At 35.1% G+C, this 27,923-nt stretch overlaps 1 protein-coding gene across 1 annotated transcript; it reads left to right on the top strand.

Annotated features, from left to right (window-relative positions):
* Nucleotides 1-51: 51 nt before the first annotated feature.
* Nucleotides 52-23,488, top strand: LOC124362194 (facilitated trehalose transporter Tret1-like). Its single transcript, XM_046816486.1, has 7 exons — nucleotides 52-223; nucleotides 3,001-3,136; nucleotides 3,269-3,594; nucleotides 12,585-12,926; nucleotides 14,056-14,373; nucleotides 17,556-17,760; nucleotides 23,329-23,488. Exons 1-7 carry the CDS (start codon nucleotides 176-178, stop codon nucleotides 23,355-23,357), a joined length of 1,404 nt encoding a protein of 467 aa, XP_046672442.1. The 5' UTR covers nucleotides 52-175; the 3' UTR covers nucleotides 23,358-23,488.
* Nucleotides 23,489-27,923: the final 4,435 nt, after the last annotated feature.

The following is a 27,923-nucleotide window of genomic DNA, read 5'->3' as shown; positions in this document are numbered from 1 at the left end:
GTACTTTGTATAATTGGACAGACTATAGTTAACCTTGTGAGATCAACGGAATGATAATGCTGGTTATAATTACTTTACTTTTGTGTTTTTTGTGAATGTGCTTGTTGTGAGGATGCAGTAATACAGCTGTAATAGTGTCACGTATTACAAAAAAGTTTTATGAATAAAGATAAAAATGTTGATATTGATGGGATCTCCCGCCTTGAGATCGGCGTCTATTCAGGTAAACCAAGTGTTTGTTTTGTAGGAATAAATGTGTTACAGCTCGTCATTAAATTAGGGCATTATTTTTATACGTTTAAAAATTATCAGTGTAAATTTATTTAGTATTGACGTTTTTAAAACTTACCCAGTGTATCTCACAAAATTGTCACAATCTATTGCACGATTACATGCATTGAATTGGCAATAAATTACCTATACTCTATACAATAAGTATATTAACTGTATTTTCATCAATCATTTTACTCAAACCTTTAACTGTCATAAATAACTATTTTATGTTATTTATAAAAAGTAAACTCTACTACGTCTAATCAGGTAGTACTAGAACACTAGACTATGTCTAGACTTGATGTAACATCGAATTAAATACGGTTAGACTTACAGAAAAATTAAGACTTTATTCACTGACATAGCAACTCCCCATTGCCGTATTACAAAATAGTTAGGTTATTATTTAGTTATATAATCTCAGATTTATGTTGCAAGTTTAGTTACAATCAAAATACATTTGTTATAAAGATACAGTTTTTGAAAAAATTGTAGCCTATTATACAATAAGCTACAACTGTGAATATTTTATTTAAATTTTTATAAAAATACTGTTTTGTGATCACAGTAATGTTTGTGAAGTTATATATAATCCACCTGATTTAGAGATATGAATAAATATAAAAGTAAAATACTAAAAGTTGTTCTTTCTTGAAATATTTGTGAATGAGATTTTAAAATTCATGCCGAATTGCTATCATTATACCGAATTATCAATTGATTTTAATTACATCTAATTACACCAATCTCTGATAACATTAGGAAAAATGGTTATTCTAGAGGGGTGTCCTGAGTTTAATATTTCCATCTTTGTCCATTAAAGGTTGAGCAGGATCCATCCATTCTTTTTAACTTAATTAATTTCAATGAGCTGCCATTTTGTACTGGGTTGAGATGTAAAGTTCTAGTTTCCACTATTCTTCTTTTATTAATACCTTTCAAATAAAGTGTCACTTAATGGGTCTTTACATTTAAAATCTTTGATCCCATTTTGGGAAATGGGCAAAGTTTTAACAGTGACTAAATAGTTCATTTATATTTCCTAGAAAGGTGTCTCCAGTTCCATCCTTCCATCTTATCCATTAAAATCTAAACAGAGTGTATCCGTGTATCCATACTTTAACTCACACTGTATATAGGGTGTATCCGTAATGCGTGTAGATATTTCAGAAGGTGATTCTATGGACCAAAATAAAAAAGAATTTCCTGTAAATTTATGTCCTAAAATACTTGTTTTCCCAGATATCCACCTTACTTTTACTAAATAATTTATATATCTAGAACGGCTTGACCGATTAAGTTAAAATTTTGCATATTGCTCATCCATACAAATACCATGTTTGAATAAAATAATCATTTAGTTCCTATAGTCCGTTTCAAAATGGCGGCCATATTAATAACTAACTTAAATAACTAAAAAACTGTAACATTTATGAAATGTTTTGACAATTATTTGTACACTGTTATTTTATCTTGTTAATATTTTCTGGTTAGTTTAATAATGTTATACTGTACTTGTAAATATTTATACAATGTTGCGTCTGAAAAAGTACTATAAGGCGTACGAAAATTCATAAAGAGTTTACTTTACCAATATTTGGTTTTTTATTCTTGTAAGAAGTATACATTTTGTATCGATGTATAAATAAATATATAGGGGCTTAAATATAATATTATATTTAATCCCCTTTTATTTATGTTATCCGTTGTCGGAAAAAACAATAACTTCGCACAGTAGATAACTGTAAATGTTTAAAATAGTGACTACGACAATATGGCGGTAGATTGTCGACACTGGTGCCTTCATAGCATTCATTTTCTAAACATATTACATTATTAAGAAACTTATTGTCAGCATTATTAATGTTTTATTAAAATATAAACTATGTTGCCTAATGAGTCGACAAAATTTCTCTTGTAAACGTGTTCATTTGTCTGTAAATGTGCCCGTGCATGTTTTTTACTATAAGATGAAGTAACTATGAGACAAAATACCAACTAAATATTATTTGTTTTGTTTTATCCCAATTATCAATTATTATATATTAAAATCGTCATTGAACATCATGCAATATTATACGTCTAACTTTCACTATAAAGTAGGAGTAAGACTAGGGTTACTAACCGAGAGATAATCTGTTCGATTCCCGGGGCTGGTTAAGCTAGCAACCTGGCGATTGCCAGTTTGCTGGCAACATTTTTGATATTGTTAGGAATAAGTTTTCTGGTGCCAGAAGCTGATAAACTATCTCTGTATGCCAAGGCTTTTATAAAAGTTTGGTGTAACTTATAAAACTGACACTGGCGTAGAAAACCGTTAAATCCAGGGAAATGCTATTGGCCTACTTAACTGAAGGTTGTCATCTGTTAATTTTATTTTTTCATTAAAGTTTTAAACTGTGGATCTTAAATAAATAATACAACATATGCTACTTACCGAGACCAAACTTTCACTTGTAATACCAAATTTTCATTGCTCAGGTGGTCTTGAGGTACTGGAATTGTGCTTCAAGCCTTACTATGTACCAACTATTTCAATATGACTTTTAAAATATTTACCATTTTTACATACTATTTCATCGGAATATGTGATCGAATAGCAGGTATCTTGATGATTTTACCTTTGTAAGAGACGTGAAATGTTCAATTAGTATTATAGACTAAAGAAAATTTAAAATGTTTCACTAAATTATCAAATAATTAATATCTTTTTACCACTTCATTCAGGTCGCCGTGAGTGTGTTGGCCAACTGGGGCATGCTAAACACCGGCATGTCTATGGCATTCCCTTCCGCGGTGGTACCACCATTACTGGGCTCTGCTCCTGGCCTACATGCATCCGTGGATGAAGCTTCTTGGATAGGTAAGGCAAGAAAAGTCTGCCATAGAAAATAATGTTTAATCAAACCCATTTCCAATTGAAATTTAAATATGTTAAATCACATAATTGTAGGCAACAGTTGGCAATTTTGTAATATAGTTTGTCGCGTTTCAGCCAGCATGTCTATGATGACAGCGACGTTTGCGTGCCCGGTGTCCGGCCAGCTGATAGACAGGATCGGCCGGCGCAAGGGTCTGATACTGCTGAGTCTCTTGGCTGCCATAGGCTGGCTGCTAATGGCAGTTATCTCACAGACCCTGTACGCCCTGTATGCCGGCAGACTTTTCACTGGCTTCGCGACAGGCATGGCCTCCAGTATCTCTGCGGTCTACACCTCTGAGGTCACCGTTGTCTCTCTCCGCACCACTCTGGTCAGCTTCTCTCCGATCATGTTGGCTGCTGGAGTCTATCTCGTGTATATCTGGATATTGTTCTATCAGGTGGTTCAGTTTTACTTCAGTTCAAGTCTTGTTACTCTACGTTGTAATAATGCCCCACTTAAGTCGCCTTCAGTGGGGGAGAGTGTTGTGCCTTAGAACACTTTTTAAAAATCTTTTTTTATTATAAAACTAAGAAACTTATTCCAGTGGTCTCTTAGGTTTTAAAACAGTACATTCTATTCTCTATCAAACTGTGTACCTTTTGAATTTTTATTTTTATTTGTAGGCTGATACAGTAGCAATTAATAAAACCTTACAAGTGTTCCAAGATACAACATGATCATGTACCTTGGAACGCTACCTTATGTACCTTGGAACACTTCCATGTATTACCTTGGATTATTGACGTTAGGTGGGAAAAAACAACTCTAATAGGTTTAAACTATATTTTTTAATTACAAATCCACATTACACCTACTAATATTCTTAAAAAGACCTTTGCAAATTAATGAATGGAAATTCTTTCTTTCCGATAAGTTAAAAAATAAAATTGAATAGTCAACAAATCACATAGAGGAAATCAAGAACAAAAATCACAAATATAAGTCTTCCAGCCTTTCCCTTCTGATCCTGCACAAAGTTCATGAGCCCATCGCTTACATACTGAACATCGTATCCACTGTTCACCACTACAGTCTGTATTGTAGGCTTGTGAACAAAACATACATTCTTCATCTGCACCATTTTCATCGTCTGTCTCTACAATCGGGACGATATCGTCATCTGAGGAAGATGAAGAAATATTACGTTTTAGTTTAATCCTTTCCTTCTTTTGTTTTTTGATATTTTTCCACCAACAGGAATAAGCTCACATGTTGACAACTTCGACTTTTCTTCACCAAAGTCTAAGCTTTTACATCCTTTTTTGGCCTTCAACTTTGCAACCTTCTTTTGTTTTTCTGTTTTCTTTAGTTCTTTCTCTTGACGAATCTTTTCTTTTTCTGGGGTATCTGTTGGAATCAAAGTTCTTCCTGGTTTTCTCCCTCTTATTTATTTATTTTATTCACCAACGGCATACACCATATTACACTATTACAAAACAAATATAAAGATGGCCAACAAGTGTAACAAGATTAAAAATAAGTATTAATAATTAAATTATGAATAAATTATGTGAGACAACTATTATATAATAATGGAGTTCATGCAAAGAAAGCAAGCAACAACTACTATACTATGCAAGCGAAAACAAGAATTTAAATGTAAAATCATTAGAAAAATAACTTTAGAAAAAATAACAATAAGTTAACAATATAAAAATAAGCAGAGAAAACAAGCAAATAACTGTAATAAAATATGTAAATATTAATAGAAATAAATAAATATATATATATATATATATATATATATATATATAAAATAACAATGTAAAGATATAACAATAGACAAAGATAACAAGGAATAAATATGTATGACAATAACAACGTAAACTAAATGACAAGCTAACAACAAAATAAATTATAAAAGTAGCACATTGGAGGATGAAGCAACACTGATCAGGCTTTCATCAGCAGCAGCACGCCGAACCGCACCCAGGGCTGCAACAAAGAGGTCGACTGAAGAGCCAATGTCGTTCCCGAAATGCATGAGTCTAGGTAAGGGACTAAATCGAGGATAGTTCGTCCCAGCATGGTCAGGCTCGAAGAGGCGCTGATGTCTGGTGGATCTGGCAGGAACGCGGAAGTTGATTGACTCCAGTAAGAAGGGGCTGCTGACTTGGTTACTGAGGAGCTTGGAAAGGAAGATACAATCAGCCACCCTCCTCCTGCGCTCAAGACTCAGAAGACCATAAGCAGCTGACACCTCATTGATTGGAACTTCACGAAAGTCAAATCCCGCACGACATCCCAGGAACCTGATGAAACGTCTTTGCACCGACTGGAGATGATGAATCTGGCAGAGCTGATATGGAGACCAAACTACGGAGGCATACTCAAGTAACTGTCGGACAAGGGACTTGTAGAAAATCGTAGAGGCATGGGTATTCAAGCCGTGTTTTGAAGAACGGAGGACCAAACCAAGCATACGAGAGGCCCTGGCACAGATTTGACTGATGTGGGGACCAAACTCAAAAGAAGAGTCAATAAGAACACCAAGGTCCTTGATGGTATTGCATCTTTCCACCCGGTCGCCATCGAGAAAGTAGTCGGCTACCACTGGATTTAATTTCCTATTGAACGTTATCAACTTGGTCTTGGAAGGATTCACAGTCATATCATTCACACGACACCAGTCAAAAACATCGTCAAGAGCATCCTGCAGAGACTGGCAATCATTCTGAGATGCAACCTCCACGAACAGCTTGATGTCGTCCGCAAAGAGAAGAAAGGGAACCTTGATGGCATGCTTAATATCACTGATAAAGATTGAAAACAAGAATGGTCCAAGGTGAGACCCCTGTGGAACACCAGAACTTGCAGTAAAGCTAGTTGAGACGCCAGAATCAAGGCGCACGGCAAGTTGACGATCGGTAAGATAGCTGCTAAACCATTGCAACATTGTGCCAGAAAACCCGTAGCCCTGTAGCTTCGCAAGAAGATGACGATGGTTGATCTTATCAAATGCCTTGCTAAAGTCTATATAAACGGTATCAACTTGATTTCTGCGGCTGAAGGCCTCCATCACCATGTACTGGAGTGATAGAAGGTTTGTCACGGTGGAGCGACCGGAGGTGAAACCGTGTTACTCATCAATAAAAACTTGTTTAAATAGAGGCTGAACCATATCTAAAACGAGGCTCTCAAAAACCTTACTAAGGACGGATTGTATGACTATGGGCCTGTAATTGGTAACATCATGACTATCACCAGATTTGAATATTGGGACTACAAATCCAACTTTCAATGTTGAGGGGAAGATACCAGTAGATAGGCTGAGATTGAACAAGTGATGGATTTGAGGGACCAGTTCAGAATGACAGAACCTGAGTACTTCCGGGGGGATGCCATCAGGACCGCTGCCCTTGGTGGAATCCAAGAGGACGAACTTCCTTTCAATGTCTTCAAGAGTGACTGCACATTCAGATATGATGAATGGAGTGTACAAATTGGGCACAGGCAGCTCATCTTGAGACACAGTGGATTAGGCCGACGAGAAGTAGTCAGCAAACAGCTCGCACATCTCATCAGAGCGGAAAGCCTCAGTAGCGTCATGTTTAAGGGAGCTTGGCATGGAAGACGTCCGATTGAGGTCCTTAACAAAGCTCCAGAAGATCTTTACATTAGATGAAATGGTAGTATTGACATGGTTGCTGTAGCTCGAACGACAGTCCCTGGAGACAACCCTGCACCGATCACGAATGGTGCGAAAGTTATTATAGTCGACAAGGTCAAAGGATTTCTTGAACTTCTTATGTAGAGTCTTCTTGAGAATTACAAGCTCCCTAAGCTCCTTGGAGAACCATTTGGGAAAGACATAACAGCTAACAGCCTTCCATGGAGAGTGATAATCAACAAGTTCACTAAGCTGTGTGCAAAAGTTGGAGAACAGAAGATTGACGTCAGTGCAATCATAGTCGAGCTGAATGGCACCAAGCTCGAGATAATTTTTAACCTGCACTAGGTTACATCTTTTAATGTTCCGAATGAAGGTAGGACGCTCAGGGCACCCTCCGATAAACATCATATCCAACAAAACCAAGTTCAGAAGAAGCGATTGTGGAATTCAGATTTGTTTCAGTGAGAATTATAACATTATTCAAGGATAAGGGAACCAAGGCATGCAAAGAGGAGAGTTTGGAACGAATACCATTAACATTTTCATACAAAAAAGACAAGTGAGGTGTGCCGTTGGTGATTATACATTTTTTGACTAAACGATTTTTGGAGTTTCATTAATATATTTAATGGTAAGATTCTTCTCTCCAGACTCTGATCGACGAGACAGCTCTGCCCTAAGATTCTTGAGATGTTCAGCTTCTTTTCTGAATCTATCACGACTGATAAGACACTCCAGTGAAATTTTCACCAAGTCCTCGTAGAAACTCCCTGGTAGCTGTCCTAGTGACCATGCGAACAGAATCCTCACAGCCAACAATCACTTTGATCGGGCGGGGTTTGTCCCTCTTCTATTTATCTTCCGAGCGTGGGCTTTAGGGTAGGGTTGCACTTCTTCTGGAGTTATGGTTCTTCGACTTAGCAGGATTTATTCTGTAATTGAATCACGGTTTGGAGAAAAATTGCTAGGAGAAGATTGCTCACTCATTCCAGCACCGACGCTAAACACGTCATTGTATCCTGAACCAATGATCATTTCTGGTTCTTGGTTTGAAAAAGAAGCACCAGAAGAAACTGAAGGAGCAATTTCGTTGTCTGGCATTGGTCGATCAGTTACTGATGAACATAAGAAGTCGTCATCTGTAAAGACATTCTTATCTGAAGGACATATCCCAGGTAATTTGAATCCACTTATAATGTTTTGGATCGAAAAGGCCCGAGGGAACACTGCCAACCACTTCTGCAACAGTGTAGATATCAAACGTCTTGCCTGGGTTGTTCAAATGCCAATCATCGAGAGCTTGGTTATAATATGTCTTCAATGGCCCATATACTATGAGATCCAATGGCTGAAGCTTATTGGAACAATGGGGAGGAAATGTAACCATGACTATTCCAGCCTTGGATGCTTTATCAATTGCTTCAATGGACAAATTAAATGTGACTCGTGGTTATCTAGCAGCAATAGAACTCGTTCTTTTTTTGAACACTTGACATGATCAATAAAATGATCCAAGAAAATTAAAAACGTTTTTTCGTTAGACCACCCCGTAGGGGTAGCAGCCTTGTTCCTGTAGGTGCTGCTAAAATCATTCTGTCCTTGAAAAATACCCTAGGAAAGATCAACATTGGAGGAGTATGATTTCCAATTGTATTAATGGCTACTAGCAATGTAACTAATGTGCCTCTCTCTGCAGAGGTAACGCCTCCTACCTGCTTAACCCCCTTAGGAGCTACAATGGGTCCTGGTGTCTGCACTGTTGTCAGACCTGTCTCATCTAAGTTCCAAATTCGATGAGCAGGAATAGGACCAAAACGGTTGTGAACATCGACGAGATTGTCAAAAAAGGAATTCACATTATGCCTGTTAAAACTAGTTGATCTCGATAGGCTAGTAGGTTCGGGTTTTCTGATTGACAGGTTATCACTATGCCTTTTTAAGAATAGCCTCATCCATTGTTCACCAGCGATTTTCTCAACTCCCAATTTTCAGGAATCTTTTTACTGTTTGCGATTGCAAATTTGTACGCTAAAAGTCTTACTCCTTTTTTAGACAGGCCATAATTCATGTTCGCTACTTTTTTATGTAATCTACGAGCATCTTCTCTTTCTGTTCACTAAAGATACGATTGACATCATAATTTGGAGTGTATTTAAAATTACTTTGGCCGGCCTGCTTAAACTTAGCTAAATTTTTAGAGAGGGTAGCCAATTTAAGGTTATAAACTTTGCAAGCTTCTCGGATGGATATTTTTGTATCATCAGTGGCAGTAACTGCTTTCAATGCTTGGAGCATATTATTTGGATCAACAACTGTCCTTTTTACACCAGATTAACATCGTGGCATTTTTAACTGAAACAAAAAAAGAACAAACTGTAACATAATGTACCTAGGAACATGTTCCAAGGTACATCATGGTATTGTGTTCCGTGGTACACGAGTTAGCCATTTAAATAAACTTACATTTATAATTTGGAGGTTAGGTGAATAGGAACTATCAAACTTATGTTATTACTCACCAGAAGACGCTGAGTGAAGTAGCATAGGAAGTAAATAAATAAACAGTCCCTGTTGTCTAAGAAACACAAAAAAGGTTAAACGGAAAAAATTACTTTTGGCTCTGTACAACTTTTCTTTGCCACAAAAAACACAAAACACATTTGATTCCGCTTAAACTCAAACTGAACTGCACTCTAGTGGAGGATTATCAAAGCAGTTACTCAGTTTGCCGTTAGGTAGCAGCACTTACCATAATCTCCATGTGTTCCAAGGTACACCGTTCTCAAGGTACAACACTCTCCCCAGTATGATTTACTAATTCACAGAATTGTATACAAAACAATTTAGTACACAGTCTAACTTAAAATATGACAAGCATTTCTGGACAGTTGGAGAAACAAAACTGTTCACAGCATTGGTGGAATAGACTTAGTATCAATTGAGTCTAAAATACTGTAATTTAAGTTACAACAAATCAATGTTAATTTAAATAGCCTTTACTGCAAATTTCAATGTTAGAGAATTAAAATTGCGAAAGTTATAATCGAACTACATATTTCTAATCAAAATGTTATATTTTTACAACTTAAGTCAATAGAAATAATTTTGTTGTACTTTACAGCTGTTTAAGATGCTATGCTTGTACGTTGAAAAAATGCGGGTTGCTAAAGATACACAATTAGCTTTGAGTTGAGTAAAATACATGTATTTTATATTCTGGTAAAATGTATCTACATAAATTAATAACATGTAATAAAATTTAAGAATACATAATAATCATCACACTCATTTGCAACATTCTTTGGAACTACAAACCATACCACACAGTAAAAAAGGTATCATGCTTCCTTATTTTCAATTAATTTTTCATCTAAACATTGAATTTAACAATCGGCTTAGAAGAATACGATGAAGAGATTCTCTATGTTTCGTTATTGCTGATGTCTGAGTCAACCCTGTTATGGACTAGTGCTATAGAGAGCTACAGGTTGTGAAGCTTGACAAGATAAGAAATTAAGGCTTGGGTGGTAGTTGATGTAATCTAAAAAGCTGCGTTTACAGTGGCAAGAAGCTGCCTGTCTACGTTTGAGCACGACAATACAAATTGCTAATCTAATCGGGCGCAAGAGTTACCTGTATCGGCCAGTTATAAGAATTTGAGAGCAGTGCGGAACAGTAAAACTGCCTTGTTTAGTTGTTAGTTGTTCCTTTATTGCAATAAACAATTGACAAAATCGTAATGCAAACGACCTTTTCCTAAAATTGATTTACCCATTTGTAAACCAATTGTCTTAATTTATCATATGCACAGTTAATTCTTGTATGCGTGCATGTTTCTTCTATCAGAAAAAAAGAAATAAGATAATGAAAAATGCTAATTTCCATTCCAGCCGCACATCGTAAATTCATTAACACAGTAAATGCAATTGAAAACAAAAAGTGTCTTAATCGATATTTGAACTATTTGGGTTAATTGATTCATTTGAGATCCCAGGAAGCTTATCCATTATCTTGACTGCAACTTGAAAACGGCAATTATTCGAATATAGTCAGTCTTTCTATGCTGTACAGTTCTGAAGTTGTAACTGCCTCTGGTGGACGTCCTTGCCCTGAATCCGTTCGCATTTGAATCGGAAGTACAGGATGACATCGATATTGTAGTAGAGGCTGGTTACAGTCAACAATCCAATCTCCCCGAAGGCAATTTTTACACGACTCTCGATTTTAATTTCAAAATTATTCTGACAGCTCTTTAGTATTCTTGTAAAAATTTTTGAAGTTCGTAGTCCAAACCCCATAGTCTCAAACCGTAGTCTAAGCGTGAATGTACTAGGACAAAGCCAGTTTTTAGTACATCCAATTAGCATAATTTTGCTAGATTGAGTAAGACATAAATGCCTGATGCAAATTTTGAGCAAACACTGTCGATGTGGTCGCTCCAGGTCACTTCCCGGTCCAGGTGCATCCCAAAAAAACTTGGTGGATTCGGATTCATATAGAATAGCTTCTTCGGCTATCACAATTGGTCAGTAATTGTCTTCATTTTGACGGAGACAAAAGTGTATTATATTAGTTTAGGCACAGTTTGTTTTCATATTTATGTTTGAAAAGTATTCGATACATACGTTTAGTTCAGTAAAGGTTTTGATCTCAAGACATAATACGATTTTTATTTCATGCAGAATTGCATCGTCCGCATATTGAATCAATTCTCTATGTTATATTGATAAAACCAGCACGTACGAATAAACGAGAAAAAAGGTTAGCCCCAGAATTGTCTGTTGTAAACAGACCCGTACCGCGAGCACGGCCATTAAGATGGTTTAAGAGTGGGAGGGGGGAGCAGCAGGGAGGTTTTTGTCCGTAATAAGGTGTTAGCTTTACTATATCTCTTTATTTACTTTATATCAGTGTACACTCAAAAAAATATTAAATCTTTTAGTTAACACATCATAATTATCCTACCGGTCATAAATCAAATCTTGTAATTCCGCAACACCAATCAAGTATGCACAAGTCAATAGAATATTTTGGCCCGAAAATATTTAATAACCTTCCTGTAGCAGTTAAGGACTGTACCAATGGACATTCTTTTTATTAGTAAAACGTTTTATTCACTGAAATAGTTTGTAAGCACTGAATGGGACATGAAATTATGATTATTTTAACCTATATTTATTAAACATTCACTTAAACTGGCTAGTAATTTTAATTAATTTTAGTTTAGAATACTAAAATAAACTGAGATGTGTCTCGGAACAATCTACAAGTTGTCCATGATAATAAATAAGTTTTATTTGATTTGAGAATTATGCAAAAGAACTTGCGCAAGTTCTCCCGCACCTTAAATCCTCAGTATAAACGCAGCCTCAGATTTAATGCAAAAGATTATATTTGGAAAAAATAATCACTAATTTTTCACTTTTGATTATTTGTAATCTTGCAGGACTGGAGAATACAAATAACTTAATAATAATAATGATTAAACCTCTAATCTATATCATTTGAAATTATGCGTATGTTTGTTTGTTCTTTTTTGTGTAACACCAGCCAATTAACAAATTGTGGTTCGATGTTAGCACATGAAATATATTGCAATAAATATACCGAAATCTACTGATGAAAAGACCAAAGTAACAAATTGGCTGTTTTTCCGTGATTTTATAAAAATGGTGCCTGACCCATTGTATAGATTTGTTTCTCAATGGTGGATTGCAGAAGTAAAATAATGAAGAAACAAGGTATTTTCTGGTAACTAATACTCAATTGTTCAGAACTCCTGGGTCGAGGTCTCGTATTTCGCATTTGGATTGAGTATGATATCATTGGTACTGACGCCGCTGCTGCCAGAGAGCCCGATGTGGCTGCTGAGCGGAGGCCGTGCTGAGGAAGCTCTGCAGGCTCTGCAGAGACTGCGAGGAGCGTCAGCCCCCGAGCAGGTCAAGGAGGAGCTGGACAGCTTCAGCGGCAGAGCGAGCGACAGGCAGCAGACAACCTCCTGGCTCTCCGCCTTCCACAAACTGCAGAGGCCTCAAAGCTACAAGCCGCTCCTTATAATGCTTACGTACTTTCTCTTCCAACAAATGTCTGGTGTAACGCTAGTTTTAGTTTATGCAGTGAGTATATAACTAGAAAACACGTAATTCTTCCAGGAGGGTTACTTATTTTGTCCAAGTATTGATAGTCTAAGTTTAGAGATATAGAGACTCTTATATAACCCAAAACGACCGTCTAAAACGCTAACAGCCCAGAAAGAAGTGTAAAATTATTCAACTTATATTTAAACTGCATTTACCACAGGCAAGTTATTCTTTGTATTTTGCTTCGTTCTATTCTTTAACATTCATAAATTCAAAAAAACCTAAAATTAAATATAAGAAATACGAAATTGCAGGCTGTATTGTTAATCTCAATTTTAGTCTTAGGCGCTGTGACGTGAGATTCTCACCTCTTCATAGTCTGTCGAGTTTATGTCAGTGTAACCACTACGAGACACTAAGAAATCTATCAGTTTCGGGTTGTTAGAGTTAGTTAAGTCAATTTTTATTACTTATAAACGTATTATTTATATGATACCCGCTGGTTTTCATGGATGTTGACTTTAAATGGCATCATTTTGTAGTTTAAAAATAATATATGCAAGGATTTTCAAATTTTTTTTACAAAATAGCTGTCAAGTGAAAACTGAATATATTCGACATATTTTTTCTTGTATAATGCTGTTCTAGATAGCCAGCTAAGTAATTTCGTGACATTCTTTATTTACCTGAGCTATCTTAACGTTCTCAATCTTAAAAACAATAAATAACCATCATGGCTCTGAAGGCTTCAAAATGAATTAACACTGGTATCTTAAAGAGTTAGACAGAGGAATAACAAATAATTTAAAATTCTTCACAATGCAATTTTCGTACCAGAATCCTTTACAATAGACCTTTCAGAATTAGGAACAAAATACAAAATATATGTTTCCTTATATGCATGTCTCTAACAAAATTCTAATTCTTTCAATGTTTAAACTATTCATCTTAAATAATGTGCGTTAATACAATAACTGAAGCTTAAAATTGTAACTTTTGTAATGCATTAGGCTGAAATTCCGTGGTGTATCTCAGTACTATATACATTCTTTATATCGACTGAAGATCTTCGTATAACAGAAAGGTTATCTTGTATTAAGATGAATCAAGTTGGACTTATCGATATGAAGTTGATACTTGTAATACACAGTTTTCCTTTGCTCAGGTGGACTTTGCTCGAGACGCCGGGATCATGGCTGAAGCCTACTACATAGCGTTAGCTATGTCCTCTGCTCGCATGCTCGGTACTTTTCTCGCAATCTGGATCTGTAGCTTGTGGGGTAGGAGACTCCCTGCTGTACTCTCTGGAACCATCATGAGTGTGTCCATGTCGGGCTTGGCGCTATCGGTCTCCCCGTTCTTGTCACTGCCGTTGTGGTTGGTCTCCGCCCTCTCTGTCACCTTCGTGACCTCCAGTGCCATAGGCTTTGCTGCCCTACCCTTGTCTATGACTGGCGAGGTTTTCCCGACAGATGTGCGAGGGGTGAGTGGCAATAGTTTGAGAAATATGAACAATTCGCCGTACAGATTGTTTGAAATATTCTTATCTTCACTTGACATATCGTTATTTTAGATGTTTTAACTGTTTGTAAACACCTTTTTAACAGGTAATCTGTAAAGATCTGGTAAAGTATACGATCTGATAATATTATGTTTCATTCCGTACATGGTGTGAGCAAGAAAATAAAAGTCGAAGAGTATGGAAGGAATATAATTGCCAGTGAAATTATCGAGGAGTAATTTCTTAAAGAGGTTGAAAATGACAACACAGTAAGTGTGTGAAGAGAGGAAGATATAAAAATAGGTACATCTCGTGGGGGAATTGGCTAGGGTAAGGAACGTTTAGAGGAAAAGTGGGATTCTATGATGCTATAGCAAATTTGTAGGGTAACAGATTACGTAGTTGCCACAAGGGGTAATGATGCGGTCATATCGGAATATGATGCGGAATATTGCAGAGGATAGAAGCTCAGCTGTTTGCTCTTTGTGGAAGAACAGGAATATAAAGACTTCAAGAAGGTTGTGCGAAGTGTAGAAGACACTTGCACACCGTCTTACAGAGGGTTGGTATGTTACACGGTCTTGTACACAAAGTGAGGGTGTGCCTTCAATAGTTCAGAAGAAGAATACGAAAAAAATAATGTCGTTTTGACTTGTGCCGGTAGTAGAGTTCTTTCTCACTTAGCATCTTTCTCTAAAGGTGCGTCTAGTGGGGACATACTGTGTGAACTCCAGGCGTATTGTGTGTTGCAGCTGCTGATGTTTTTTGTAAGGGTACTAGAAACATACACAAGAAGCTGCAAGTAATGTGAAATATAAGAGAAGATGACTGGCGAAACTTTTATTGGATGTTAATCTTTGTCTAGCTAGTTGGCCTGAAGTGTGAAAATTAGGGTACGGATCGATGTGTGCTGGAGGTTTACGATAGGATACCCTTAGTGATCAGTGAGCGATCACGAGAACAGTAAAGAGGCAAAAAATGTGGTTTTAGTGGATAGTGGAGATAACTGAAAAGAGGGTATATCGATAAGAACTAAGTATAAATGACTGAGAAGAAGAAATAAGGGTGAGAATATTGAGCAGGCAAGAACAAGAAGACGTTAAAGAAGATATAAAATGTGTAAAAATGTGTTGCTGGAAAATTATTATGCGAAAGAAGACAAATTTGGAAAGTTTTACAAAGAGTTCACAGGTAGAGAGAAGGAAAATTGGACGACACTAAGTGTATAATATTTACAATTATGTTTGGTTAGAATAATATTTCTAAAGAAATCCTGATAATCCTGATGACAGGACAAAAACTTCAATTAACATCTGTGATATTCTCATCTAGTTTTGCCTCTACAACGTGTTCTTCTCTTGTGATATAAGAAAGGTGTGCCCTAGCGATCAACGCTTTCTGCGCTTTTTGCGTTCTGATCTCTCTCGACTTCTCTCCGTCTACTAGCTCACAACTGTGGTATATGGTATTGAACAGCTCTTCTTATCTGGCCAACAAAACTTTGAGGCAATCAACTCAAGGTGGAGGTGCACGCTTCCCTCATACAGTCGAAGTCCTTACCCATCAAATTTATATGGATGACATCAACACTGGTTCTAACAGTGTCGAAGAAGCACTAGAGCTTCAAAGCCAACTTACCCAACTTCTAAAAGGCTTAGAAAATGAGTTTGCAACTCTCCCAAGCAAGGGCTTCCTCGAGATCTCTGTGAGACTCCTGTCTTTTTACGGTAATCAGATGACCTCCACTTTACTATATTATGCCAACATTGGCCCTCTCAAAGTGGTTCTTTCGCTTAAAAAAAGACTTCTCCTTTGATGCCCATACTAAGCGTAAAGCGCTTAGCCAAGATCTTTGATCTTTGATCTTAGCCTATGACCTTTGTGGTTTTCTCTCTTCCTGCATAATGCCCGCTAAATGCTGTTTTGGATCTCTGGGAATGATTTGGATGAACCCCTCCCTATTGGACTTGCCCAGAAGTGGTCCCTTTGTAATCATTTAGTCAGAGTGTACTGTCGAAGCTCTTCTCGATATGACCCAGTCCGGTAGCGGGCACTCCTTCATCAAAGTGCGGGCATTGAGTCAATAGCCCCTTTCTACCCCGTTAGTCAGATTGTACCGTCAAAGCTCTTCTCGATATGACCCAGTCCAATAGCGGGCACTCCCTCATCAAAGTGCGGGCAATGGGTCGATTGCCCCTTTGTATCTCGTTAATGTGCGATATACATATGGAATCCGTTTAACCAAGTGTCCCCACCCTGATGCCAGTGACTATTGTGGAGTTTTAGAGGTTCCTACCCATGGGAGCATTTAGGATTCAAGCTAGAGGTGTGCATGGCTTGAAGAGAAGACGATGATAGTGAGTTGGCATCGCTCCTAACAAAACCTTTTCGTTATTATTATATTCTGGCCCTTCCTACCAATCTATCTGCTTTTTTCTATAATCTATCAATTAATTGCTTCTCCGAAACCCGTTGTAACTCTCTTTTTAATTTATTGTTAGCTCGTTAGTATCTGAATTATTATTCACTGGGTTTGAAATGGAGGACGGAATATTTATTTTAGCCATGGAAGAGACTTCTAAGAGGCTTCTGATGGGGTTTGCTACTAGGTGATAAACCTGAGAAATATTGTAAATATCAACATGAGTTCACAGATGATTTTGGAGGTCATACAAAAGATTAATCCACAGAATAAGATCTAATAAAAGAACCATTATTGCAAAATTGAAAATTACGCGGATATGAATAAATAAGTATAGTGAAGTGCGGAAGAAAATTTTGAAGTAAGAAGAAAGTTTAGAGGAAGTTAATAAAACACCTATGTGAGTAGTAAAGATATAGATTTTTGATAGTGTACGTGTAGAGAGTAGTGGAACGAGAAAACTATGAAGTTGATGAAGAATAAAGGAAAGAGGTCTGGTAAATAAGTCAAAGCTTTAAGCCTAAGACTGAGGTGGGACAAGATTTTTAGTGCACACTTCCCTCATCTCTTACCCTCACATTCATTTCACCACACCCTTCTCTCCTAACTCCCAATCTTCCCTCCCTCTCCCACTTTATTTAATTTCTCTCCACCTCAGCTATCTCATCCTCCTTCCCTGTCTATTTATGTATTGGTCACTTGTTTATCTTGAAAGTAACTCACATTCACATTGGTACCTTAGGTATGCAGTGGGTTAACGTCATGTCTGGGATTCTTTGCAACCTTCGTAGTCGTGAAGATATATCCCGGTACGGTGAGAGCTGTAGGTGCATTTCCTGTTTTTGTGTTTTTCGCTGCTTCAGGAATAATGGGAACAATCTTTCTCTACGTGTTTCTTCCAGAAACACATGGGAAGACGCTTCTTCAGATAGAGAATTATTTTAAAGGTAAGCTCATGTTTTACGTTACTTAATAATAGTATACAATTTTATTATATCTTCTTTAAATAATGTAGTATAGTACTTTTCCTCTGTTCAATACTATATAGTATTCATATAATAAGACAAATGATCACATACAGATACACAAGTATGTGGTGATTTAAAATTGAAAAAATTGTAAATTTTAATGCTCTGAAATAACCCATATTGCAAAATGTCTGTTTCGTTAAGTTATGATCCTAATGTCAATGACTTTTCTTTTTTAAATATCATTGTGTTTTTATAAAATAATAATACACAAAATGAAACGGGCTTGGAACAACTCAAACTAAAATCAATAACTCGAATAAATGTTACAAGAAACATACTCGTATATGTCAACTATACGTTTCATGATCTTTATTTATTATTTTCAATTTTTATCTAAACTCACGTGTGTGAAAGAATTTTGTAGAATAAGTAAATTTTGAAATAAATAACGAGACAGGGGATTCGATGATTACATTGATTACTAGCAGTTACCCACCGCTTTGAACGCGATTTCCTATTGAATAATAGATTCATCATAGACATATTCTTTATAATGGCAGAATAAACACTCCTGCAATTATTGATTTTAACTGAAAAATATTTCAAATTCCTTATCAATTTCAGAATAACTAAAACTAAAGTTTAAAGAGCATGTTTTAAATCCCTGAAGTCGGAGGTTGAAGTGATTTTAAAAAATACCCAAATTCCTTTGCGACATTCCATAATATTTGAATAAATAGATCCAATTATTTCAGTGACATTTAAAATATATAAGGTCAGAGTAGAGAATGCTTCAGATAGAAGTCACTAGTAACCTTAGTTGCACATAACCTGTAGTGTACTGGAGCCCTATAAATATTTTTATTCAGAAGTATACATGTTTATAGTATGCATTAGTTTAGTGTTCATTGCTAAGAAATCAGAAAATCTTTATTTTTTAAATCTTCAAAAAATGTAATGGTGACAAGTTTACAATAAAATAGGTTGAATTATTTATTTACAATAGCAATGTGCAGACGCGAAGACTTTATTTAAAATGGGTCTTCGAAACGTTATTTCTTGTAGGTGTCTCAAGTTCTCTATTCCCCAGAACTTCACATGGCAAGACACAAACAAAAAAACCCTCCATTATGTGTGTGGTTATTTTTTATGTGAGTTTATTTTGGTTGTTTTTTTAAGGTTATTGTTTTTTGGAGTTGTTAAATTTCCGACCTGCATAAGGGTGTTCTTTGTGTATTTAGTAATATTATGAGAAGGGGATTGGTAGTAGTCAACAACACATAGATGTCCTAACCGCTTGGCACTTCCAGTTGAGCAATATGATCAATAGTAACTATTGATCATAACTCTGTTTGATCATAGTAACTATCATAACTGTTATGATCAAACATTTACAAATTTTGATTCCGATGTATTTGTGTCGTTAACGTGATCAGTCTGTGTGGAAATGGACTAAACCTTTAGTTTGTCTATGATGTGGAAACAGTCACTGCTACAAATTTCATTACCGTAACACTATTATCTGAAGTGTCTGTCGATTTCTCTTTGCTTATTTTGCTTGCTTTCTTTGTTGTTGGAACAACTATTATTACATTCAAGCTCCGGTGAATTTGAGGTTCAATGGTAACTACGTTACAATCATATATATCCTGTTGCTGCGTGTTTCTTTACCCATATCTGCTTCACATGCAAGCAGCTGAGCCAAGAGGTTCAGAAGAGAAGTTTACACTATGATATCTGAGTTTGAATGCAGAAATTGTGGACTCTAGAAGTGATATTTTTTCTAAAAGCTCTCCATTTAACATTATGAGGTTCTCTTTTTCCTTTTGCAGTGTTCGTATTTCACCTTCAGGGTCAAATTGGCTTATTTTCAATTATTCATTCAAAGCTTAGAATATATAAAAGTGATAAAAACGTGAATACGACAACATCGACATAAATTATTAACATGGGTTTTCAAAATACTATTACAAATTCAACCTGTTGCGTAATTGTCTCTGGAAACTGCCTGTTAATGATATATAATTAACAACTATATGAGGGAGATTCAGTGAGACCACTTAACTATACAATCTTTCACAGTCAATTCTGTTTTAAATTAAATACAAGTAATCTTAAATCAAAATTAGAAAATTTTAAATAAATTTAAAGTAATATTCTACATATTAAAGTAGTTTTTTAAGATATGTTTTTTAGAGTAGTTTATGAAATATATTTTTACATTTTATATCACTTAAGTTTAGGGTTTGGTTATAAATTTCTAGTTCTAAGTCAGTTAATCTACTTAAATCTAACTACGAACTAACTTATAATTCTATTGTAAGTATATAATTGATTTAACGATACGATATTTTTTTCTTACACCAATCATAATATTTTGTTGGATTTTAAAGGGTATGAAATATTTCTTTTGCTCCAAATGGTTATTCCATAACTTAGAAAAGACGTGACAAAAGTTGAAAATACTGATCTTTTTTTCTTTACAAATACATACTTTACATATACATACATTACATATACTTTCTTTGCCTTTAACGGTTTAAGTGATTTTTAATTGGTTCTATACATGTTTAAAATTAAATTTAAGGTTAAAGTTAAATTTATACGTATAATACACCCTAAATACTTGTAAGGTTCTATCTTTTTAACTGTCAATTGATCATCTGTTTTCTTTTATCTGTGAAATCCGTTTTGATATAGACTGATAACAAAAGAGGACCAAGGCAAGTTCCACAGGTGATTTTTTTTTAATTTTTAAATTTATTTTTTAATTGTTGTATTTCAAAATCTATTATCAAGATAGCTACTGAATAAGTCTAATATCTTACCTCTAATTGCTAGTTTTTCTAGTTAGTACAGTAATATATTAAAATCTGCAGTATCAAAAGCTTGTTTAAGTTCAAGGAATGTAAATAGTGTTTTTATCAATGCTGTTAACAACTAAATCTACTGCTTCTCTATGTTTTGTTAATTCTTAAACCATATTGCTTTCTTAATAAAAGATTATACTTTTTCCAAATAACTATACTATGTAGCACATAAAAATTTGTCAAATATCTTGTCAGTTATTAGTAATAAACTGATTGATCAAAAATTAGACAGAACTGATAAAATTCCTTAATTTTTGTAAATTGAGCAAACTATGTTTAGTTTTTCAGGAAACACTCCCATTTGAATATTTGAATTAAAAATATATGCTAGAGGTTCACTTATGATATACATCAAGTTATTAATTAGTTTAATTGGAATTTTATGTGATCCACATGCTTCATCATCCTTTAAAAGTTTCATTCTGTTTTCAATTTATTGTTTTGTAATTTCAGAGAAGTATATATAATTCGGGTTGGTGATATGTTTTACATAGTGTACAGGTATATTTGACATTTTTATGCCAATTCTGAACCAATGTTTGCCAAAACCTTTTTTAATTTTATTAAAACAAGGTATTTCAGTGTTTTTTCCAAAGCAATTTTTTAAATGTTCCATTTATTTTATTTTAAAAATTATACGACTTTTAAATGAAATCTTTGTAGTAGTTTTGTTTCAAACTATTGCTATAATCTTTTATCTTGGATTTGATAAACTGTGATTGTTTAAGTTTTTCTTGTCTGAATAATATATTTTTAATTTTGATTGAAGTCTTAATGCCAATTGTAGATTGAAGTTTTTTCACCTGATTGAATTTAAAATTTAGGTTTTGCATGGTTTTTAAGGAAATTTGTATTTATTATGTAATGAAGATAGATAGTCATAAGCCTGGTTTGGCTCATTGATTTTAAAAACATTAAGTTTAATTTATTTGAGAACTTCATATGTTTTTCACTGTTCATGTCCATTCTTCATGTTCTTGTGTGAAGTGTTGAAGGATGAGTAGACCAGAAGATACAGCTGTTGAGGTTCAATGCAGTTCACGGTCACGGTGGTTGTGGTAAACTGATAATCGCTTGTGGCTTTATTTGGTAGAGTGTCTTGTAGCCTTGTTTTACAATGTTTTAAGTAAAGTTTTATCGATGTCTGAAGATTATCAGATTGTTGTAGACGTTTTCACAGGAAGAAATTGAAAAGCCAATGAGTCTTAAAGATGATTTCTAGTGAATTTTGATGCTTTTTAAAGTCAATTTCCACCTTCCATTTTTCCATTAAACTTTAAATTACTTTTCAAAACACAATCTAAGTCAAAGTTATTTAGTAAATTTGTAAAAAGTTCCAAAAGACACCTCTACAAACTAAACAACTAGTTGTAGAGGCTTGGCTTGGAAAGAAGTAAGGTATGATCACCGGCTGCTTTTAAAGCAGTCTTTCCAACACAATATGTTACACATACATTATAGCAATAAAATACCCTGGAAAATTGTGTTTATAATATAAATGCTTAAAAGTGTATTACAATGATGTTTTTATATCAGAAATTATATAATCTCCCTGTTGTCTTAGGAATAAAGTTATAAAATTTAATTGTTTTCCATATCATTTAAATAGTTATTTGAGAATTGTTATTAGAAACTTCTTTACAAATATATCCGAATTCATTCGATCTGGTTCAGCTCCTATCCAGCAGGAATCTTTAAAAATATATGCTAGTGGTTCACTCAAGATATGCATCAAGTTTTTAATTAGTTTAATTGAAATTTTACTTTAACTTTAGTTGGATCCAGAATATTCTCCATCCCACTAACAGATTATTTTCATTGTTATAACGAGCCAGGTAAGACAGTGAAAATTTAGAGTGTATGCTTTGTCTTTAAAGACTGTAGCAAGAATTACAAAATATCGGTTAGAAATTATTAAGTTAATTCTGGCTGAATATGAGAAAGTTTGAGCCAGTTACGTTATTCCATTTAAATTGTTTTAACAATAGTTTGAAATATTTCTTCGCCTCATCCAGTAACTCAAGATTGAGAAGTAATACGTCTGAACAAAGAGAAACAAAAACTTTCGTTGATGTAGTTGTAACGTAAAAATTTGATTTTTATAATATTTGTTGTTCTAAACTTTGTAAAAAACGTTTATAGTAATTTTATTTCCTGTGAAGTTTTTTGTGTATTATGACATTCTATAACAAGCACCAAAAGCAAAACATGTAATAAATTAAACTACGTGATCTTAAATTTTATTGTTTACCATGGTTAAGAAACATTTAGTAAACTAGTAAAACTTATGCCTCATTGTTGTTTTTAACTGATTACAAATTGTTAAAACTATTTTAGTAATTTCTACTGGTACAAAATGTTTTAACTGGCTTTTTTTAAATTATGACGTATATTATAGTCTATAAAGACAAACAATAAAAGGCCATCTGTGGTACACTCTAGTTAATCAAACTAAAATAACAATAATAATACTATTATAAACGGTAATTATTTTAGAGTTATATTAAATACGTGTATTTAAATGTAATAAATGGTAAGACATAATGTTTCAAAATAATGTGTTTAAATATTTGTAATAGTTACTATTGTATAACCATTGTTATTTTACGAGTAAAAGTCACAAAAATAAAATATAAAAATTAACATTAAGAATGCATTTTATTTAATGTTGCAGGCACTTCAAAACAGAAGACGCATATTTAGGTAACCGATAATAAGGAACAATTTTTCCAAAAATAGATTCGTCATAGTGCTGGCCTGGACGAGCAGTATTTATTAAAATTGTAAATGGAATTTTTTATGTTTATAATAAAGAAGTACGTACAATATTTGGATCTTTGTATACCTTTTATTCAACTTTCCACATTATTGGCTGAACGTCAGCGAAGTCTAACACTCGAGGGGATAGAAAAACTTCATTTCTGTCTGGCTGTCTACTTGGTTGTGCGCTCGATAATTCGAAAACGAAATTTTCTATAGAATTGAAATTATGCATTATTTCTATATAAGAAATACTGAGTTCGATTATTGTGCATGCAATTCCATGGAATTTGGTTTAGCGAAGATTTTTACATTGGTCCTAAGGGTTACCATGATGCTAACGAAAAAATAACACAATAAATAAACTTTAAAGAAACTCAGTATAACCATAAGAGATTTTAACACGTGATTTTTATTCATAGAGTATAAGATGAAATAAATTAACACGTCCAGTCTAATTATTCCAACACTTTTTGTGTAGACTGTTATTGTTTAAACACTAATACGAAACGCAATTTAATGAACAAAAAATGTAAATGTATCATGCTGAAATTGTCTCAAGGAAGATATCATCTGTAACTTGAAATTAATTTTGCATGGAACTTATTTCTACCGCATGGCAAACCATGTGTTTTGGCTGAGCGTCATTGAAGCAGCCAAGTTCTCGTTTGTTTACTGAGGGATAAAAACAATAATTCTTTACTGTGTGAATATCAAGCTTTCTATTTGTCAATAATAATATTAACTATAGGCTTGAAAGTTTGGGTTTAAACTGAGCGAAGCCTGTTGGGCAACACGTGATATGGTGCAGTCCTACATTGTATAACAGTATAATTGTATTTGAGTTAAAGTTAAAACTTAGCTACTTGTCGTATAATGCGAGATAGCATGGCTGAGTTCCAGATTAATCTAGATGCGCTTCAATGGTGGATCAAGTGAGGCTGCAAACGATGCATGAGAGAGGACTCCACTTCTCGTTTTCTGTATAGATATCAAGAGGATTATAGTTCAACAATATTAGGTGCATTGTTATATAATAATTAAGAATGTAATAACAACATTGTGTTGTTTAAAAGAACGGCGGAACTTATAAGGACGATAAACGGACCCTTTCGCCTGCTTGATACGTTTATTAGAGCCAATAATATGTTTGATTTTTAGTCCTGATGTTACCAATAACTTCTGGGGCACTACCATAAAATGTTCTTTTTTTGGGGTTGATCGACCGATTGGTTATCTACGGTACCCATTTCCACTTGGGCTTCAAAAACAACAGAGTTGTAACTTTGTTTAAAGCGTTTTATTGAATAAGGAAGGTTTGAAATCATAATAGGATTTCTGACATTTTACATCGTTATATATAATATAGCTACTGTGCAATGACATCGCTTAAGTTCATTCTCTCCTTAAAGAATCTATAAGAAGGTCAGAAGAGTTGCTAAAGCCTATGACATCAATAGAGCCTTGGGTACCTGTGAGAATCTTTCCAAAACGGCTTGAAAAATAATTAATTACTTTTCTCGAGATGGGGGTTCCAACGAGTGTTCCAAGTCTATTGCAATCCAAATTTAAAATTAAATTGTTGAAGATAAATTAAAAGCTTCTATAAATAAACAGTTGAGTTCAAATACTTTTCAACCGTTGCTTTTAAGAATTCGTCATTTAGACAAAATTGATTTAGAACCACAATTGACAGACAATTGATAGATCCACAATTGACGCTGTGAACAACCTTTTGGACAATGTTGTCGATGGTTTGGATAGGCGAAATCATATGCTTAGCATATTTCTCGATCTGTCCAAGCCTTTGATTGCATGCACCACGAGACACTGTTGCACCAGTTGGAGAAATATGGCATACGAGGCCTCCCGCACTTATGAATGGGTTCTTGCCTTAACGATCGACGTCAGTGCGTAGAGATTTCAAACGTCATGTCAAACTAAATTAAAATAGGCCACCGTGTTCCTCAGGGTTCTATCCTCGGGTCCCTCCTATTTCTTTATTTATGTCGACGGATTAAATTCAGGTATCTGCAATGGAAAACTGGTTCAATATGCCGATAACACGACTCTTTGTTTTAAAAGCAAGAACTGGAAATCACCTCTTTCGTGGAATTGAACAAATGCATTCAGTATTTCACTGAAATGAATCTGAAAACATATCATTCAAAACGATTGTAGTAAATTTTGGCCTTCGTCAGCATGATCGAGTGGTGCGTCCGGCCGTATTTATGGATGACGGAATTCTTTAAGAAAATAATGCAACAAAGTTTTTGGGAATGATTCTAGACGAAAGACTGACCTAGAGCGATCACATAGACAGGGTTGTGCTAGAGTTACCTCAGATATCTATGCTCTGCGCAATCTAGCAAAATTTTGTTCCCAGAAGTTTTAAAAATGGCCTACTATGGCCTAATTCATCCTTATTTCGCGTATGGAATAAGACTTTGGGGAAGTTGTAAAAGAAAACAAAATGGAGCGCGTCTTTACACTCCAAAAAGGCTGTCAGAATGATTGTCAATTTGAATTACAGAGAGTCGTGTAGGATATCTCTCGGGGAGTTGAGATTGATGACTTTGTCCTGCCTCTATATTTTTGAGGTGATCATGTACTGCAGGTCAAGGTGCGCCTTGATTCGTAGCAGGAGTGATCATCAATATGAAAATTGAGGCAGGGACAATTTTTTAACTCATCAAAGCAGACTGACATTAGCGTAACATCTACCGCAAGAAGTTAATGTCAGAATAATCAACAGGCTCTGTGAAGAAATCAAAATTTCCGATAGTAAAAATCAGTTTAAAACGCGTCTTAAACTCCTTTTGCTGTCACATAAAATCAAATCAAATTTGTTAGTGTTCATTATCAATACAACACTGCATGGAACATTGTCATGTTGTATATGATTATATTACATATAATCTTATTAATACATGCCCTTTCAAATTTAATCATATCCCAAGAAACTCAGTTAAAATCACATGTCTATTGAAAAATACAATTTATAAACTTACACAGTCAGAGACAAGCCTCACAAGAACTCCTCCAAGGTATAACATACTCAATTCATGAGATAATTATTTAGTCATCTTTGATATTTTAAGGGTTTTACTATTTTAATATAGTCTGGTAGAGCATTAAAATATTTTGGCCCTAGATATATGGTTGTTTTTTAAAGAATTCTTGGTAATGCTTTGGAACCATAGGGCAGTTTTTGAACCGTGTGGAATAAGGACGTATATGTACTGGAAAGGATGACAGGTTTTTTAAAAGTAAACACACATTGAATCTATGAACAAGGATGAAAGGGTAAGGAAATTCATTTTCTGCAGTCTAAAAACCCGGTTAAAAGAGGATGACGATGAAGTTCCCAGAAGAGAATACCATATGATGCCAGTGGAAAAAATAACCGTAATAATTAAACCATTTTAAGAATAGATTTATTTAAGAATCCAGATAAATATGTAAGAGAAAAAGTGCAACTGTTTAGTTTCCTACTCAGCTGATCAATGTGAATCTTTCCAGTTAAAGTCAGGATCCATGTGCATCCCTAAGAAACGAACGGAATTAGATTCAAAACCCCATTATATACGGTGGGAGAGTTTAGGATCTCAGTCGAATTTCTGTGTGGTCCAAAATAAAGCATGTTTGTTTTGTCGACGTTTAGAGACAAACTGTCTTTCGAACCACACACTGGGATTCAGCAATACTGACGATGAGAAGCAGCAAGTAATTAAGAAGTCTTGCTCAAACAACAAAACTTGTATCATCAGCGTACTGCACCAATAGTGATCCTTTAAGTGGGTGTTAAGATCATTTGCATATAGCAGAAACAAAAGAGGACCTATAATAGAGCCTCGGGGGACGCCAGAGGTTCCTATAGGAAGGAACCTAGAACATGATTTGCCCAAATATTTACTACCTCAAACACATTGGGTTCTACCAGAGAGATAGGAGTGAAAACATTGCAGTTAAACTCCTCTAAAACCATAGGACTCCAATTTTCTTAGAAGAAATTGATGGTTTAAGTGTCAAAAGCACGACTCAGAACGCAAAATATCGCATTCCCCTCGATCCAGAGCCGTGATTGCAGTTCGTCAGTTAGGGTGTGTGTTCTAGCTACTGTGCAGTGACATCGCTTGCGTTCATTCTCTCCGGTCTGGACTTCATGCACCTCGTCAGTTCGGGTCTGACGGTGTGTGTGTGTGTGTGTGTGTGTGTGTGTGTGTGTGCGTGTGCGCGCGCGCGCGCGTGCGTGTGTGCGTGCGTGCGTGCGTGCGTGCGTGCGTTGCGTGTGCGTGTGCGTGTGCGTGTGTGTGTGTGTGTGTGTGTGTGTGTGTGTGTGTGTGTGTGTGTGTGTGTGTGTGTGTGTGTGTGTGTGTGTGTGTGTTTTATTGGCTCCTTTGCAGTTATATCGCTTAATTGCATTATCTCCAGTCTGGATTCCATGCAGTTCGTCATCTATCACTTAATTATATTAATTTTTCAACACTGAGCTGGCCCTTGTCACTC

Source organism: Homalodisca vitripennis, chromosome 5 (genome assembly GCF_021130785.1).
Source record: "Homalodisca vitripennis isolate AUS2020 chromosome 5, UT_GWSS_2.1, whole genome shotgun sequence".
Taxonomy (NCBI): domain Eukaryota; kingdom Metazoa; phylum Arthropoda; class Insecta; order Hemiptera; family Cicadellidae; genus Homalodisca; species Homalodisca vitripennis.
Note: the sequence above shows the minus strand (reverse complement) of the source record. Positions and strands in the feature narration are given on the sequence as shown.